We start from the raw sequence: 20,589 nt of genomic DNA, 5'->3' as shown, positions 1-20,589 counted from the left end.
GCGTTTTTAGTCGTTTTTGCAAATCCGTGTGAGTGGGGATCGTTTTGACAACCGTGTCATCTGTGAAAATGATTAAAAACGCTGTACCAATAGTATCGCCATGTCACTTTGTAAAGAAAAACCACGCGGCTACTGAATCGAATACACGCATACGCATGACGTCACCGCTTTCTCACGTTCACGTTTTTTGTAGTTGTCTTTTCAGGCCCCAAAACACCATTGTCATGTAAGTCAATGGACAGAACACATAAAAAAAGTTTTTCGTTTCGGTTCATGTAAACGGCCCCTCAAAATGAAAACTAATTCAAAACTATAAAAGTACCTGAGTGATACTAAACTAGCACTGCTTTTATAATAGCAAGAAATGAAATGTTAAATGGCAATAATATTGTTTGAAATTCTGCATGCGTACAGAAAAAGCACAAGTAATTCAATTCATAATTTATCTGCAATGAGACATGCCACGCAGATAAACTAAACTATGCTATGAGGAAACTCAAAAACAAGGTAGAAAAAAACACATTTTATTTATCATTGCATATGCAAAAACTGTCAGGATGATATTCAAAATCTAGAAGAGTTCATTCCATAATAAATAAGAAAAGAAATATATTCAAAATAACACAAAAAAGAATCAGTTTATGAGTCAGGTATCAATCTAAAAATATTCTTTTATTAATGTAAGAATCAAAATGAAAATGGTTTGTGGTTTATTATTTCTCTGCAATCCATATTCATTTTATCCAATTTCTCTCCCAGATCCACCCTTTTTAAGCTGCCTTAAGTATCCGGTCAGGCTTCATGGTTCAGGTGGAGATGTCCACCACACACTTGATATAGATGGTGTCATCCTTGCAGTAGGCGTGCTTAGGCAACCTCAATTTCCCCAGAGGGAAGAACAGTGGGCACCCGCTGGCCACATTCATCTCTGAGACGGGCCGGTGGAAAGATGCAGAGGAGAGGTCGGGGCGGAAAGCGTCGATGACGTGCTCCCTCTGGTTCTGATCTATGAGAAAGAACGTTACCTGCCAGGAACGTGCAGGAGATGTCAGTGGAAGGTCATGGAAAATGCTGATCATGCACATGATTGAGGAACCAAAGCAGAAGCCACTATTAAAGGGGTCATATCGTACATTTATTATTTCATTCTTTGTCCTGAGGTGCACTTAGTAAGGTTTTTTGCACCATAAAGTTTAATTTAGTTTTTCACGACCATTTTACACTCCCTCTTACCCTTTAAGAATTATATCTGAATCTCTCTTTCAATGTGAAACTTAAGAGTTTTGCCCCATCATTCAATAGCAGAATAATACAGCAATTTACTCTACAATGTGTACAGTCAAACTGGTTAAATCAGACTAAAATTAATCAAATAAAAATAATAATTTGGCCCAAAAAGTATTACCAATAAACCGGAATATAATTATAAATATATTTATACTAGGGCTGTCAAAAGATTAATCGCGATTAATCGCATCCAAAATAAAAGTTGGTGTTTACATAATATATGTGTGTGTACTCTGTTAATTATTATTTATATATAAATACACACACAAGCATGTATATATTTAAGAATATTAAGAAAATTTATATATAAAACATTATATTTATATATATTATAGATTATATAAATGTATATACAGTATATACATGCAAATATTTCTTAAATATAAACATGAATGTGTGTGTATTTATATATAAATAATAATTAACAGAGTACACACACATATATTATGTAAACACAAACTTTTATTTTGGATGTGATTAATCGCGATTAATCTTTTGACAGCCCTAATTTATACAACAGTAAAAAGTTTGTTCTGGTTCTCGTTTGTATCACTCCGCTTGCGAAGACTGTCATGGCGGTCGAGCAAACCCACCACATTCTCATTTACTACTGTTGTTGTGTCGCAAAATTTAGTTTTAAGAGTTTTTTAGGCGCGAATGTACTTCTCAAATATGTGACTCATATATAAACATTTAGACGCATTTGCAAATGCGAGCTCCAGGCCGTCAGCGGCCGTTCAGTGCTCACACACCCGCCGAGAACAGCTTCATCTCAGCCAGTCCTTTGGGAATTTGCCGCTGGCTCTTATCTAAATAGGGGTTAAACATGAGATATAATTCATTTGGAGTATATCAAACAGGCAATCTTTGGGTTAAGGGAGAAATTAAGTTTAATAACTTTATATTTAGGCTATATTTAACTTGAATCCTGTACTAAAGTGCTGCTTTTGTACGTTTGACTGAATTGTTTGCTTGTGTTTATTTCCTATTGTCTTTTATAATCGCTATTGTTGTTCATTTAAATATTATTATTCAATAAAGATTATTTTATATAAATAATATGCCGTATTTGGTATCGAGAAAGGGTCCATTAGTGATTGTGACCAGGGGCGTAAATCGCGGGGGGGACGGGGGGGACAGGACCCCCCCAATCTGAGGGCTGTCCCCCCCTGAAAACCATGCTGAGTATTGTAAATAATATAATGATATATACTTAAAATAAATGTGTAAGTAGTAAAACAATACAAACGCAAACGGGACAAAAAAAATGCGTTTTAAGTTTAGAAACATTTTGAGCCCCCCCTCCCCCTTACCCCACAGTGGTTTGATCCACCCGCACCTCAACTAACGTTACCCATAGACCGTAGATAAAGTACCACACAAGTTTGGGGAGATAACAAAGCTCTTCAGACAGCAGTTGTGAAACTCCAGTAAGCTGTTTTATTCACTTTAAACATCAGATGAAGTGATTATTTTCTCTTTAATACAGATTAGGCAAAACACTGTTAACATCACTTGCCCACTGCAGCACTGCCCCGGGCCACCGTCGTTTTAATTTTTATAGTAATAAAATCATTTGACACAACTATTACAAACTGAACGTGTCTGCTCAATACAGCACGAGCCGAACGGGCAAACAGCTGACAGACAAGATGATCGCGGAAGATTTGGTTTCAAAGCGAAATGTAAAAGCGCCTATTGGGAGTGTGTCATTGTACTGTTTTGTAGTTGTGTTTTTCATTACGAATAATTGGCTAATGAACCCAAAATACAAGCAACCCGCCCCCGAATTGGCGCTCATTCTAAACCTAAAGGTTTTGATCAATATGAAGTGGCAGATCAGAGGGCTTGCTGCAGTTGAATATCTAAAGATCTGAATATCATAGTATAAAATACTTTGTGGAGGACGCAAGATAATTTAATATTTATAATATGACTGCGTGGTGAACCTTAATCGTATTTAAACAACTATCACTTTGTGTTGTTGGTCAGATAAAATGAAAGAGAAAAGAAAAATGGACATTACATAATTTCATTGCATAATCAGTGCACCAAAACGCCAAGTAGCCTAAGTACGAAATGTTTTTTGTTTTTTGTGGTACACATATCCTTATAAGAAACGATTTTGGCTGTATTATTTGTGTCCCCTTCAAAATTTGCTCTTGAGAAATTTCATGTTTATTGTCCCCCCCAACTGTTAGATGAAATTTACGCCCCTGATTGTGACATGGACTTCAGTGAAAGTTACATCATTACGGCATTAGATGGTGGCAAACCAACTTCTAAAAGGACAAAGATTCCTCAGCTGACATTTTTTTATAATAGATATAAATATTATGGACATCGACCTGAAGAATGAATGCTATATCAAGAGCAGGTAATACACTCGTTCATAATACTCTACTCTACATAATACAATAAGCTTCAATGAAGCAACTTAACGTTCTGTCCTTACTAGTTCTAAAGTGACATTTTAGAATTAGTAATGGAGGCTTGGGCTCGACTGTTAAACTATGATTACCTACAGCCAAATCGCAGCCGTGCTGATATGTAACGGATAATGTATATCCAGTCGGTTGTTATCGCAGAATAAACCCAGACGGAGTGATCAGTCCAGCGTCACTCTGAAGGGGTTTATTCTGTGATAACAACCGGCTGGATGTACATTATCCAGCTTATTACATGGCGACTTGTCTCAAGTAAATTAGACACAAAATTTTGTCTTGAGTTTAAATATTTGATTAGCTTTTACGCAAAGCTTCCGCAAAGAAAAACAGTTCCAAACTGCTTTAAGCCTTTAACGATTGCTTAAAAGATTTGTTTTTACCATATATGTTATGAAATTAATGCTGTCTTCCATTGTAACCCGTGGTGGTTAAGTGTTTTTCAGTCACAAGATGGCGCCAGACAGTCAACGACAGCGGAATGACATGTTAAGCATATAATTAATACCGGTCAAGATAACTCGTAGTACCCGGATGGTGTGTTTTTCCCTTTGGCGGTTGTTATCTGGGAATAACATACCGTTGGAATGTACGATTGACCAATCAGAATCAAGTATGCCACAGAGCCGTGTAATAAACAGCCATACCGCACGGCTACTAGTGTAATATTGCTCATATAATATAAATAAATATAAATAAAGTGGCAGTGATGTATGTCTTCATATTAGCACGCATGAGATGGTAATGCCCTTCAGTGCTCCCTTCAGAGTGCTCACTTCAAGTGTTCTGTCCTCTTGAGTAGAACATAATGATGCTCATTTTACAATGACAATCACTGCAAAACTGAAGCAGGACAGTTCAATATGTGAACAGCTTTTTAATCCATTTGTTTGGCCTGGGACTTATGGATAGTTATTTTAGTATTCTTGATATACTAGTATTGTATTTATTGTTATTATTTTGAATAATAACTAAATAATAGCTTTTATTTTTATTTTTATTTTAGTTTCAGGTTTATTTTAGTAATTCTGTCACGTCATTTTTATTATGGTCTTTTTATATATCTGTTTAGATTTAATTTATTTTATTTCAGTTTCAGTATTTCAACAATTATTTCAGTTAGTTGCCAAGATAGTTAATTATAGCCATAGTCAATTATAACAATATTTGTTATATTGTTTTATATACATTCATATATTTATTCCAGCTTTATTTCAATGAACAAAAACACTGCTTATGGATCTACATTAGATATAGCTTTTTTTGTACTGAAAACATACCAGCTACTGTAAGTAATGCAGGAACTGGTTCAATTTGGATTGATTCTTGTAAACTCTAAGAGACAGAATTAGAAAAAAAAAATAACAATAAGGTCTCATTTGTTAAAATAGCAATGAGCAAAATATGAATAAATGCTGTATTTAATAACATTTGTTAATGTTAGTTAATAAAAACGTTCATTTTAGTTCACAGTGCATTAACTAATGTCGACCAATATAACTTTTGATCTTAAAAATGTATTCACAAATGTGTAAATAAACATCAAATAAGATGAATAAATGCGGCAGAAATATTGTTCATTCTTAGGTCATGTTAACTAACGTAATCCAAACTATGGTCAGGACTTTCTGAGTTCTTAAATTTGCATTATAATTTCATAGTATATCAATGCTTTTTTATTTCAGAAGATCAAGGGTAATTTGATTCCTCGTGATATGACTCCTTTAATGTGTGAAATCAGCATTAACAACACAGATGGGCATAGTACGATCGATTGATTCACTGATTGACAGCTTGATTATAGCGTTTTACCTTGTGTCTGAACGGCCATGAGAGAATGGGGTCATATTCTCCTTTCATTATAACAAAGAAAAGAGAGATGTGCGTTCCCTTTCCGACCCCATCTCCGTTCAGATAGAGCCGCATGCACACTTTAAATCCATACCTGGCGGTGTAGAAAGCTGAAAAACAATGCATTGTCATTTTTATGTGAAGCATGATGGGCTTTAGATAAAACTCTTAAAAATAGCAGCAGATAACCAGGGAGCTTCTTTCATCTCAAAAATCAAAAGTGTGGCTTCCTTTTGCTGATTGTTGTATTGGCGGAACAGTTATTCTGATATCCTTTTCTGTAATGACGGGAAAGAAAACAAGTCAATGAAATTACCTTCAGTTGTTCTCTTTCAGTCGTTCTCTTTCTCTGTGTATTACAGACACAGGCCCACTGGGCAAACAACCCCATTCCAGTCTTTATAACTGCTCCACATTTGTTTGTGTTGTTTTGCTTTCCCTTGCTTTTTTGCTCGCCTACTCAATTTTTAGCTCTGGTCTTAAGAATGAGCATCGATTCTACCTCAATATACGATAACAACTAACATTCGTTCAACGCAGCTCTCCTGATGAGTCCAGTCTGATGTATTAAAGTATTCAGTGCTGGCAAAACGGTTTTGCTTCAGCACAGAAGTGAAGGTGCCTGTGATTGTCAATAATATATTGATTGCGTCAATTGAAACTGCAAATGGAACATGCTTAGAAAAATAAGGCTTTTCTGAATCACAATGTAGATGTAGGCCTGTGTTCCTTACACAATCTATCATATGATTAATGATTTGGAATATGATCATGTCACACAGGTCATATGGACAACCCATAGTCACCATCTACCTTTGTTATATAAAAGAGCAGCCTGACATAGTCGCCCTAATCCCTAATAAACAATTTATTCCTTTTATTGAACCAAAAACATACAGCGATACCAGTGTAGTACGATTCACAAACAAACGACACTCATGAGCCAGTTCTTTTAATGAATCACTTCAAAAGACTCACTAACTCAGGAATTACCATTTGTAATTGTCTTATGTATTATACAAAACTATATAAATATATAAAAAAACTATATATATATATATATATAATTTGTATATATATTACATATAGGTGTTATTTATTAGAATATATATTTATATATATACACACCGATCAGAATAACACTCATCACGGCACCTGTTTCACGAGTTCGCACTTACATATAATTTATAGAGAGTAATTCAATGCGTATTTGGCGTGCTGTCCGGGGGGAGGGCTTCGAGCTCGGAATTAGGCCCAAACCCAGAGTACCCCCCGTATATGTAAGTGGTTTTAGAGTTAAAAGGTGTGGCGAAGGGGTGGTGGAAGGGTTGCTGATAACTGTCAACAAACGGAGGTAGGACTGCTGCGTGTATATATACCTCTATTGTTGATTAGCTGAGTGCTCTCCACCTGTGTCAATTATCTGAACGTGCTTCTCCCGAACCTTGTTAATAAAACATCATTAGTGGGTGGGATATATTAGGCAGCAAGTGAACATTTTGTCCTCAAAGTTGACGTGTTAGCAGGAAAAATGGGCAAGTGTAAGGATTTGAGCGAGTTTGACAAGGGCCAAATTGTGATGGATAGACGACTGGGTCAAAAGTGTATCAAAAAGTGGTCCAAGGAAGGAACAGTGGTGAACCGGAGACAGGGTCATGGGTGGCCAAGGCTCATTGATGCACGTGGAGAGCAAAGGTTGACCCATGTGGTCCGATCAAACAGACAAGCTACTGCTCAAATTGCTCAAGAAGTTAGATGTCCATACATACTAGGGCTGCAACGACGCGTGCGTGAAATGCGTCGACGCGTCGGCGGCACATTATTTACGTTCTAGAATGGAACAGAATATCTAGAATAATGGCAGCTTCTGCTCCCGGGCATAGTGAACATGATAATTTATCATATAAAGCCAGACCGCGACATTCAAAAGTGTGGGAGTACTTTAAACAGAAGCCGAAAAAACTGTGCTTTAATGTTCGCTCTGTAACGCCGGTTTCACACTGCGCGCGGTGCCAGAGCAGAAGCTGTGCGCGTGGAGAGCGGGAGCTTTCACTCTGCCAATCAGTGTTGCCAAGACCGCGTTTTTTCCGCGGAATTGGGCTACTTCTACACTGTTGCCGCGGGCTCTGTCTCATGTCCGCGGGTTGAAGCGATCCCAATTATGTGATATTTAGCCCCGGGAATGAGAATTTTAGCAGGCATCCCTGCAAAAAAACCGCACATATTTAACCCCCCGAACGCGATGTTTACCAGAGAACCTCCCCGAAACGCGATTGGGCTTGTTTTGGGCTAGTTTTGAGTAACGAATGGGTGGGTTTTGTTGTGAAAACCTGCCAACCCTGCTGCCAGTGTTCTTCTCCATGGTTCTCTCACGCAGCTGAACCGTGGCGCGTGTATTGCAACATACGGTCACATTTTCCGGTGTTCTTCTCCGACCCCAGTACGTCTCGTGCTTTTATTTATTATGGGCTGCATATATCTCCTGTTAATGCGACCCGGTTCCCCTCTGTCCCAAACACATATGCATAATAACATGCTGTATATAGGTAGTTTGCATGATTAAAGTAACATTAAAGTTAAGATATGCCTTTAGCTTTAATAATTTAAATGTGTCTTTGAAGTTTGGGCAAAAACTTCTGGCAGCTTTAGTTGTTTATGCACATGTATCTTCAAAATAGACGACTAGTTATACATTATAACTATGCTGAAAGCTCCTGTATGTGAACCTTTTGCAGATAAATACAAGTGCATTTTCGTTTACTATTGACACAAATCATTAAGTAAATCATACTCAACTACTATAGTAAACAACTTTTCCTAATTAGGCCTACTCAGTATACATTTTATGATGAATAGTATCATTATACATGATGTTTAAAATGCTTCTTGTGTTCATATATTTCATTATAAAATGGCACACTATGTACACTACCCTTCCTAAAAATACAATTAATATTGTCATCATTCATTGATTTCATGTTAAAATAATATACAAATTCACTACCCTCTTTGAAATACAATAATCAGTAAAAAAGAATAATAAGATTAATCCGGAAAAATAATCGTTAGATTAGTCGACTAATCGAAAAAAATAATAATAATAAAATAAAATAAATAATCGTTAGATTAGTCGACAGAAAAAATAATCGTTAGTTGCAGCTCTAATACATACCATTCTAATCTCTGTGCATGCCATAACTCTGTCTGACGCACTCAAAGCTGGCCTAGCTTAGCACGAAGACTGGAGGTAAACGACTCCATCTAGCCTCAATTGTCTAGCCTCAAGGAACTTTGCTGCCGTACCATGGGTGCAGTGGTGCAATGATACTACGAAACGCCGGAAAATAGGCTAACTTCCGTCAACATAACCAACGTGACAACCTGCTTACACAGAGAGCGTGCTGGGGACTATTTGCAGGCACTGCGTAATATCATTGCGCCGCTGCACCCATGGTACGGCAGCAAAGTTCCTTGATTATTACGCAGGAATGAGAGTATAGTTCCTAGCCATATTGGTCTAGAAAATCACAACTTTTAATTTTCCGTCTGTCTTAGTACACAATGTAACTATACACATCACAACATGTAAATAGGAAAATGTTGGTGTTATTTTGTCATTTATTGAGCAGTAGGCTAGCTGGAGCCCTTTACCTCCAGTCTTTGTGCTAAGCTAGGCTAGCGGTGGCACGCACGGTTATGGCACGCACGGAAATGAGAATGGTATCCATGTATGGACTTATCTAACTCTGGGGGCTACGGTGAATAAGCTTAAGTCCCAAAAGTCAGCGTGTTTCTTTAATGCTAATGTCTGGAGTCCATGCCTCGACAGGTCAGAGCTGTTTTGGAAGCAAAAGGGGGACCAACACAATATTAGGACATAATGTTATGCCTGATCGGTGTATACCTTATTATTTATACATATCTAATACATGGATGGATGGAAAATAAACAATGGTTTATGTTTTATTTTACACACCCACACACACGCGCGCACACACCTGGCAATAAAGACAATGTTTATTTTTGGATGAACTCTCCCTTTAAAAGCAGTGTAGCAGTGCAGGAGATGTGTGCTTTGGTACCTGGCGAGTACTGACTGATCTTTTGGCCGCTGGCAGCCTCTCTCAGACTCTGGCTGACATCACACAACCGCCAGAGAAAGGTGCCATCATATGAGACGTCCTGCTGGGCGCTGATACACTGCTGCAATGAAGTGATGCGAATGTCTTTCCTGACCAGCCACTGCTGCTGCTCCGCTACCTAAAATGTGATGGAAAACCATTATCAGGGATGAATCACACAAAGGTACAGATTGGCTCACTGCAAAAGCATAAAATTAATGTATCATAATGGACCTTCAGAGCTGGTTATGGCTGGGAGCCTTGTGCAAGACACTTCGGAATATAGAAATAGAACGAGATTCTATTAGACACATCCTTTTTTTCCTCAATAGCACATGGAGAATTGTCACACAAATCTATTTTCTACCACTCATTCCCCTCTCATCCTTACTTCAACTTATCTCTTCATTTTCAGCACTTTCAGGAGTGTCATTTCATTTCAACACAGCCATAAACATTTGTTATGAGCACAGGGACAAATACATTATCATTCAGACCCCAAAAACGAATACCTTTGTTAGTTTTATGCGAGTTCTTATTTAAACCATGAATTATGCGACCCAGCGGCTAAAAATAAAAAAACACATCACAGGAAACAATTGTTCCCCAAAGATTCCTATATAGCATTTCAGCTCTTTTGTGACACAAACGCATTCATTAGCTCCAACCATATTGCAGATTCACAGCTTGAGATCAATGCCTAGTTAACTGCAGGACACATCAAAGTAATGAAATCTGTTGTTGCTATTTACACACAGTGGAAAGCAAGCGCTTTGATTCTGATAATCCAGGATGGAAATAACGTGTGCGCCGTTCAGTTCTGAATTGACTTCCAGACATTTGAAATGAGGTAGCAGGATGCTAAATTGTAATTTGATTTTTAATTTAAGTTCTGTAAGAGTAGTTTTTAAATTATACAGGTAATTTCAAGTGTGAATTATGAATGAGGCATTTATATAGCGCTTTCATATATTCTACCGTATACTGTACTACATACCGGTACGTGTACTAAATACACACAACATATGAGGTATTTCAAGAAACATTAATGATGATAAATTAAGATTTAAAGACCTCCCAAAGAAATTCATATTCATTCATAATTTTTAATAAATTAACTTTATAGTAAACAGGGTACATGTTTATTATCAGCACACTCGTGTTGTTTATAGCTCACTATATTTCATTGTCAATGGATTCAAATTTTTTATCTGAAAACAATGTGATGGACATTTTGTGGGGATGTGTCATTTTAGGAATTATTTTGATATGGCTAAATAACTTCAAAAGTTTTATTTTGAAAGAAATTAATACTTTTACTCAGCAAGGACGTATTAAATTGATCTAAAGTGACAGTAAAGACATTTATAATGCTTCCTGAAAATAATAAGAAATGTTACTTTAGAATCAAATCAGTACATTAGGATGATTTCTGAAGGATCACGTGACATTGAAGAGTGGAAAATTCAGGAATAAAACATTTTAGAAAACAGTTATTTTAAATTGTAATAATAATAATACACAATATTGCTGCTTTTACCTGTATTTTTGATCAAATAAATGCAGCCTTGGTTAAAGAATAAAGGTTTTACCAACTTTTGAATGGTAGTGTGTGCATGCCTAATAAGTTGAGAAAACATTTATTCTACATAACATGGAATAATTATATAAAATGAATAATGCAATTAGTTGTCAAACTTCTGTTGGACCAATAAACCTCCTGTGCGATTCAGTAAATATCTCTTCCTGTCATTCCAATTCTACATCCTGTGGGGTGTGACCAAATCCATTCAAATTCCTAACCCTGATGATTTCCATAGTAAATGTGTATGCATGCATGGAAAGAAACATCTGCTGCACAAATCTATTTTTTGTTCTTAAAAACAAATTGTTAGTGCAGTGGCATTTCAATAAGAAATCTACAAAATGTCCAATTATATTTCTCTAACCCTTCCTGACAAGGCGTGCAGCTGCACTGCATTGCCAATATTCAAAGTGGTGGATATGATTGTGAGAATCTTAGCAGATCATTTGCTCGCGAGCATCAGTGTGGCAGCACCACAGCTATGTTATCTCATCATTTGTATACGTCATTACATTGTACAATCTCTAAAAGTTCCCCAGAAGTTGAAAATCTGATTTCTTCTTAAAGGAACGTTTAATTCCATTTAAATGTAAAATTTCTATACTATTAGTGTCATGAAAAATAACTTTTTTTTTTACAACTTACTATGGTTTCTAAGTGCTGAATGATCTGCTGACTGTTGCAATTGTCCCTCTCCAGTGCGACAACACTGAGCTGCGTCTTCTCCACCTCTCGGTTCAAAGCCGAGATGATGTTCTCCATAACCTGCACTCTCTGCTGTAGGGTGTCCAGTTGCTGGCCTACGGCAAGTTCAGCCTGATCATCGTGGAGGCTGAAGGCCTTATCACTCACTCCTGGATCTCCTCCGTCGGTCTCAATCTCGCCCTCAATCGGAGAAGCGAGGGATGCGAGACACTGTTCAGGCTGAAGAAAATCGGGGCTTTCGTGGTGACCTAGCTCAGCTGAGGAACTCCAGGTACGCTGAAGCGCCCTGGTCACATCCAAGAGAAGCTGTAGATGGCCCACATTACTGCAGGACTCATGTTCTTTTACTTTGTCTGCATTACCCTGCAATAAAACGTTGCAGCAAAACATTGTATCATTCCCATTATATGCTACTACCACCACTATATATACACCCTTCCTCCAAACACACACACAATATATACTGTGTAAATGATACATATATATATATATAGTTTGTATATGAAATATATAACAATATAATCATAAAAACAAGATTTTCATCTGGAAGTAAAAATGTAATAGAAATAGTTTTCAGAGTATATAGTAATTTCTATGTATTTATTGTATGTTTTGGTACACCATTGGCAAATTTTGTTTATTTTTTTTACATAAATATAACCAAATTACTCAAGAAAAATGTATACAAAAAAAGTCTAATATAGGGGTTATCAATAACTTTTTACTTCTGTGAATCCCCAAATATAACAATCCTCTTAAATTTACAGCATATCCTTTTTCTGCAAAATATTAGCTTTCTCTTGAAAATAGTAGAGGATCAATTTAAAAGTATTTGTAACTACTTTTCACAATAATTATTGTTTCAAATAGCCAAAAAAACCCTGAATTAACATAAAAAATATGCAATAAAATATTTGTTCATGTTAATATATATAAATTAGGTACTTAGGTACTATAAGGTACTGTTATTGAAAGACCAACCTTAAAAGGACAACCAACGTCTGAGAAAATGCATGGCTCTTTCTTTTTTGAGCTACCCGAGTGATTATTCTACAAAAGAAACACAGAAACATATTTTAGAATCGCACATACAACTTGACAATATTCAGTGATCTACCAAAACCAGCTGTTCTTTACCTTTTGCCGTTTATCTGCCTTTGCCGTCTTCTTATCGCTTGAACTGGGACATACATGCTTCTGTGAAGAAATTAGGAAAGTCACTTTCCTAAAACTACAGTGATAAAAGTTTGGCACAAAACAATTTTGCGCCACAAACTTTCCAAAACGTCTTATTTAGACTTTTTATCTTAATTTGAGGCGAGAAACACATTGCATTTGAAGATATCTTGACTAATGTGTTGCGTTTGAAGCTTGATGTCTAAATTCACAGGATTTCTGCTTTTTTTCCTCCTTTTTATTCCTCTAATCCATGTCCCGGAGTGTAGCTCCCGATGGGTGAAATAGAAAAAAACAGTAATGTGGGACAGCAGTAAACACTGGAGACGCCGTCTGTGGCTTAAAACCGAGCCATGGGGCTTCAAGCAAGGGCACGCTGACCCAAAACCACCCTAGCAACAGCCAAAGAGGCATCTTGCACTATGGGCCTATTCGCACAATATCGCCTATGTCTCATACATGCATTATGTACATATTATTTGCAAAAAATATATATTGTATGTCTGTATGTTTAAGCAATACAAAAAGTTTTTGAGACAAATTCTATATCAAACATATCACTGAATAAAGCAAGGTCTTTTTTCCTTGTTTCCAATTAAAATATCCAAGCATTGTTAAAACAAGATTATACAGAGACCTAAAGGGACATGGTGATGGAAAAAATATGAGATGGGAGGGAAAAAATATATTCACTCACAAAACATTTGCATTCCCCCAAGAAACCTTTTGTCCGTTCACAAAACTTTTGCTTTCTCAGGAGAAACTTTGTGTTAATTTGCAAAAGTTTTGCGTTCGTTCACAAAAGTTTGCAGTCGTTCACGGAACTTTTGCAGTTGTTCACTGAACTTTTATGTTCGTTCACTAAACTTTTGCAGTCGTTCACTGAACTTTTGCGTTCGTTCACGGAACTTTTGCATTCATTCATGAAACTTGCGTTCGTTCACGGAACTTTTGCGTTCGTTCATAAAACTTTTGCAGTCATTCACGGAACTTTTGCGTTGGTTCACGAAACTTTTGCATTGGTTCACAAAACTTTTGCGTTCGTTCACGAAACTTTCGCATTGGTTCACGAAACTTTTGCATTGGTTCACGAAACTTTTGCGTTGGTTCACAAAACTTTTGCGTTCGTTCACGGAACTTTTGCAGTCGTTCACGGAACTTTTGCGTTCGTTCACGAAACTTTCGCATTGGTTCACGAAACTTTTGCATTGGTTCACGAAACTTTTGCTTTGGTTCACGTAACTTTTGCGTTCGTTCACGGAACTTTTGCAGTCGTTCACGGAACTTTTGCAGTCGTTCACGGAACTTTTGCAGTCGTTCACGGAACTTTTGCGTTCGTTCACTAAACTTTTGCGTTCGTTCATGAAACTTTGGCGTTCCTTCACGAAACTTTTGCGTTCGTTCACTAAACGTTTGCGCTCCCAGAAAAACTTTCCGTTCATTCCCAAAAGTTTTGTGTTACCCCGAGAAACTTTGCATTAGCTCGCAAAACTTTTGCATTGCCAGAGAAACTTTTTGTTAATTCGCAAAACTTTTGCGCTCATTAGTAAAACTTTTGCGTTCAATCACAAACGTTTGCGTTCCCCAAGAAAACTGCATTCGTTCACAAAACTTTTGCTTTCCTCCGAGAAACATTGTGTTAGAACGCAAAACTTTTGCGTTCCCCCAAGTGGCAACCTCCCCCAGTTTCTCTTGAAGCCAATATGGAAGTGACTTAAACTGCTGTCTGTTTGTCATCATGTCATCTCAGCTCCACCCACATCCTGCCTCTTTGCCCATAGTCAGTTATCCGGGAGTGACGCGCTGCTAAGATGGCAACAGCCGACTTTACACTTCAAAACTGCTCTTCAGAACCCTACGGGTGACGTCACGGACACTACGTCCATATTTTTTTACAGTCAATAGTTCCCCCCCAAGAAACGTCATAAAACTTTTGCATTCCCCCAAGAAACATTGCATTGGTTCGCAAATAACTCAAAACTTTGGCAAGCAAACACAGAGGTTCTCGGGGGAACACAAAACATTTGTGAAAGGCAGCAAAAGCATTGAAATATAATTGTTCCTCAGACCTCACATTTTTTCCCATCACCATGTCCCTTCAGGGGCTCCATATTTTTGAGTTTTTTGCGAGTGAAAACAAAGTTTCTCGGGGGAAGCTTACACAAAAGCATATATATATATATATATATATATATATATATATATATATATATATATATATATATATATATATATATATATATATATATATATATATATATATATATATATATATATATATATATATATATATATATAAAATCATATTTTTTCCATCACTATGTCCTTTTGGGAACTCCGTAAGAATAATTAACCTGTGAAACAAATATGTGTATGATAGTCTTGTTTTCAGAAGTTTTTTTTCTAGTTTATGCTTAAAATAAAAAAGTAGTAAAAGAAAAATTAACTATTGTCTTAATTCTTAATATCTTACAATTATCTTATTTTAAGAATATAAATACATTTATAATGAATTTTCACAGTAGATAAACAAGATATAATTTTTTTGGAGTGTATACAGTCCCAAGGGTCATTTTCTAGGCTTACCTGGAGTTCCCTCGGTGTTAAGACACCAGCACAAGAGGAACACGTGGTCTTGTTGTTGGGACAGCCCCTCTCCAGATGCGTGGCTAGTGTCTTCCTCTGCACCATTATTCCACAGCCAATATTGCAAGGGATCAAGGCAAACTCACATTGACTCTGATGGTCCTGTTGAATGAGTAATTGCGCATATTAAAGGGATAATTCAATTAAAACGTGAAAATGAATTTACTCATATCACATCGAAACCTGTATGCTTTTTTCTGTGGACAGTTTTCATCCTGAAATCTTCATGCAGCTCTTTTGAATACAAAGACAGTTCATAATGAATATTTCTATTTAAAAAAAAAAAACATAAAATCATAAAAGCACCATTCTGAAGAACATGCCAGTTCAATTTTAGTGAATAATTTTTGGTCTGTTCCTCACACAGAGTTATTGTTTGCTTTTAAAAACTTGACTTTAGAATATTGTGCGCATGTTATTTTTTATGTTACACTAATGGTGTTTTTGAAAGTTTTACAGCTTGCTGGTTATAATAAGCTGTCGTTATATGAAAAAAGCTTGAAGAGTCTTCAAAACATCTTATTTTCTACTGCAAAAAATATATATAAAAATAACAGCGTACAGGTTTGAAAAAACACGAGGGTGAGTAAATAATGACAGAATTTTCATATTTTGGAGAACTATTCTAGTAGGCAACTATGATTACTACAAATTAGATAATGCTACTTTATTTCCATACCCTTAATGAACCTCTTTGCAAAAGTACATGTACATTTTGATCATATGGTTTTCACTGAAAAACATAACCTCTAAAACACAACCTACATGTTTCTATTCTAACAGAGAGCTTGTGAACAATGATATTCTCAAAAGGCTTTCACTCTCTTGAGTACAGAAAGAAGGTAGAAACACAAAAGGCTTCCATTAGGCAATAAGCAGCCATGAGGGTCAGTCATCGAAAAATCTCCAATTTCTACTAAAAAAAAAAAACCCTGACCTCTAAAGGCTTTTCAAAACCTAAAGTTGATTGATTCACTATGCTGGACAACATCTGCACAACAGCTATTTGATTAATGTATTAATGCCTGGTTCATGTTATGAAATAACCACAAAGCTACCATGTTAGTATTCCCGTAAAATAGCATCTTGTGGTTGTAACCGAGTATGACTGCCTGCCATGAAATGCAGCTATTTTTTTAAATGAGCTCCTCTGATTTAACAATGTGATAACAGAAGTTGCTAATGTGATCAATGAAAGCCCCATAATCCACATTGATTTTTGACTCAGCCAAGTGTAAAAGATATTTGAGAGCATTATAGTGTTCCCGATAGCTTTGTAGGTTTTACATGAATGTGTACCAGCCCGTGAACAGCCCTCATCTCTGGTCTTGCATATATCAGCTCCATGCTCTAATCTCAAGTACAGCGCTAAACTTTATCTGACGGCTCAGGAAGTGGCTCAAAAGCCTGATCTTCACATCAGGACCTGAGAAGCTCAAAAAAGCATGACATGTGCTATAAATAAATTCATCATTTAGAAGAAAATTGAGTAATGCCATGATCATTCATTGATTACACACTGCATTACTGATTCATATAAGACTAACTTACTGCATCGCTGAGATACAATAATAGTATCTACAATCTTATTACGAATGAGTATCATAGCGAGCTAAATTAACTGAATTTCTATGACAAAAACAGAAAAGTACCTCAAAGTTCTTCAGGGTGCTTCTCCAGGGGCAGCCTTGGTTAGCACAGTGAACTTTCAGATCCAAAATTTCTTTATTAATAGCCGCATCATTGAAGAACTGCGGTGTAAACAAGAGGGGAAATTATCATAACTTTCCAAACATGAGTCACGATTCTTCCACGGTCTTAACGCCATACATTTGACATATAGCCTTCATAAGAAATGTGAAAGTAAACACATTCGCTATTGCATTTGTGTAAAGACATAAATCACCTAAGACGATAGATACATGTAGATAGATAGATAGATAGATAGATAGATAGATAGATACAGAAAGAAAGAAAGAAAGAAAGAAAGAAAGAAAGAAAGAAAGAAAGAAAGAAAGAAAGAAAGAAAGAAAGAAAGAAAGAAAAAGATAGCCTGTCATTATAGACAGAAGGACAGATAGATTAAAAGCATATAGTTATATAGACAGACCGAATATTTAAATATGAATCAAATTTAATGATACTTTTATATATTTTTGAATCTGCATAATTGACGTTGAGCATGATATATAAAGTTATATAGATAGATTTGTATTTTTATTTTATATTAGATAGCTTTATATTATGTATATTAAATTTATTATGTATAACTATAAATGATAGTTATATAAAAATTAGATTTAGGATTATGTAAAGTTATAGACAGACAGACAGACAGACAGACAGACAGACAGACAGACAGACAGACAGACAGACAGACAGACAGACAGACAGACAGACAGACAGATAGATAGATAGATAGATAGATAGATAGATAGATAGATAGATAGATAGATAGATAGATAGATAGATAGATAGATAGATAGATAGATAGATAATTACTTGGTCAAGCGTCAGTACACTAGTGTCACTCTCAACACTGGGATCCTCTTCTTTACACTTGGTGCACACAAGGTCCTTGTTGTTTCTGTATGAAATTGAAACATTTATTATAACATTTACATTTGAGCAATTTAGCACATACCCTTATCCATAGCAATTTACAGTGGCTTTTCTCTCTTTATAATAAATTAGCAAATTCTGGTAACACTTTACAATAAGGTTCATTAGTTAACATGAACTAATAATTAACTGTACTTATAAAGCATTTATTTATCTTTGTTAATGTTAACTTCAACATTTACTAATACATTATTATAATCTTGTTAAAATTAAGTTAATGCACTGTGAACTAACATAAACAGCTGAATTTTTATGAACTAACGTTAACAAAGATGAACAAATACAGTAATAAATGTACTGCTCATGGTTAGTTCATGTTAGTTAATACATTAACTAATGGCAACTAATGAAACATTACTGGAAAGTGTCACCCAAATTTCTTTATTAAACACACACGTTGTGTGCTCATGTTTCTTGTGGACATCATTTTTTTATACTGTACAAACTGTATATTCTATCCCCTAACCCCACCCATCTCAGAAAACTTTCTGCATTTTTACATTTTAGAAAAACATTATTTATTTTTATAAGCTGTCTTCCTCATGGGGACCAAATGTCCCCACACAAACAAGGATTAAGGATATTGACATTTTACCCTCATAACGTAGGGTTTAACTTGCCTGTCATGGACCACAGACACACACAACTTTCTATACAACTTTTGTAAGTTAGTTATTCATCGCCCAGTGATTATAAGCCATAATTATTACCATAGCATACAATTACTATCAAAACCGAAAATAAAAACAGTGGCCATGATGCAAGCCAGCCATGTCTTGAAACTGTAGCAGTTCTGCCTGAACGGTTCTTACCTCACCAGCCAGTTGACACACGCGAGGCAGTAGCGGTGACCGCACACGGTTTGACGCGCTTTATTCAAGACATTATTACAGTTGCTGCACAAGTACTTCTCTTTGGGGACCTCATCGCAGATGCTCTGAGGGAAACCCGACGGGTACTCGTTCTCACCCGGTGTGGACGAAACCCCGTTTAACGACGGGTCTGAAGCAGCTGATCCAGAAGCCATTGAGCTTTTAGATGAAGTGTCTGTACCAACTGCACGTTATGATAACATATTGATATGCTTTTGACTTTTTCGTGTTTTACCTACGGTAGAAAAACACCACGGGGTTCCCCATTTCAAACACCCGGAAATATTATTGCGCTGTTTTCCGCCCACTTATCAGGCACATTGTTGTGGCTCTGGCTGATAATATTTTGAAAATAGAGATAGAGAAAAGAGATAGAGAAAAGATGTGGACTTACAGCTAAATGATGAGTTAAAGTGATACAACACTGGCTGTGTTTTGAAACCTAGTGAGCATACTAAAACAAAACGCAGAAGTGCTTGCTTCGCAGTTCACTTGCTCGACCCCGCCTACAAGAGCGTGCGCGCGAGCTGTTCAAAAACAGAAAACGGTTGGAAAAACAATTTTTGTTTAATTTTATTTTTTACTTTACATAATGCCTAAAGCGAAAAGATAATACAGCTGAAATAATACGAACAAATACGTGCCCTACATGAATTAAAAAATTGCAATGAATCCGTTTAACCGATTCACAAAACCAGTCCGAGTGCCTTCACGAATCGGAATGAATCTAAAACCGAGTGAACCGAGACATGTCCGGTTCGAATCGGACTTCTCATTACTACAATAGTGCCACACTGAGTAAAGTGGCCAAAAGTGCTGGCTAGGTTGGTAGACAGCTCACTAGGTGTTGAGACACAGCCGCTCTCTCTTTCTCAGAAGACTTGGCCTCATTTCACCGTCATTTCCGTCAAGAAGACGGAAAGTCCCCATTTGAAAAACTACCTGCGGTTCCAATGTGGTGGACACGTTTCACGGCTGTTTTTATTTCTCACCCGTGTCTGTTAATCATAAACCTGGTGTGTAATAGGCCTACTGTATTCACGTCATAAAGCGTAGAGCCGTAAAGAGAAAGAGAAAATCTGTATTATGCAATCGCCTATTTCAAAATCGACGGTCTTCATGCTGTGTTCTATTTTGCCTCATTTAATGTATACACATAATAATACTTATTATTATTAATAAATAATTGTAATAGTAATGTTAATTATTATTATTAGCATATATAGGCTAATAACAATAATATTAATGATGGTGGTGTAGCTATTTTCATAATTTCTAAG

General features: G+C 36.4%; 1 protein-coding gene across 1 annotated transcript; it reads right to left on the bottom strand.

Annotated features, from left to right (window-relative positions):
* Positions 1-509: 509 nt before the first annotated feature.
* Positions 510-20,206, bottom strand: traf1 (TNF receptor-associated factor 1). Its single transcript, XM_079826746.1, has 10 exons — positions 19,250-20,206; positions 18,318-18,402; positions 17,468-17,566; positions 15,756-15,917; positions 13,131-13,190; positions 12,975-13,043; positions 11,934-12,356; positions 9,665-9,842; positions 5,544-5,692; positions 510-1,025 (listed from the first exon to the last, which is right to left on the bottom strand). Exons 1-10 carry the CDS (start codon positions 19,462-19,464, stop codon positions 807-809), a joined length of 1,659 nt encoding a protein of 552 aa, XP_079682872.1. The 5' UTR covers positions 19,465-20,206; the 3' UTR covers positions 510-806.
* Positions 20,207-20,589: the final 383 nt, after the last annotated feature.

Source organism: Gobio gobio (genome assembly GCF_949357685.1).
Source record: "Gobio gobio genome assembly, chromosome: 10".
In the NCBI taxonomy this organism is placed as follows: domain Eukaryota; kingdom Metazoa; phylum Chordata; class Actinopteri; order Cypriniformes; family Gobionidae; genus Gobio; species Gobio gobio.
The sequence above is the reverse complement of the archived record's forward strand: the minus strand, read 5'-3'. Positions and strand labels throughout refer to the sequence as shown.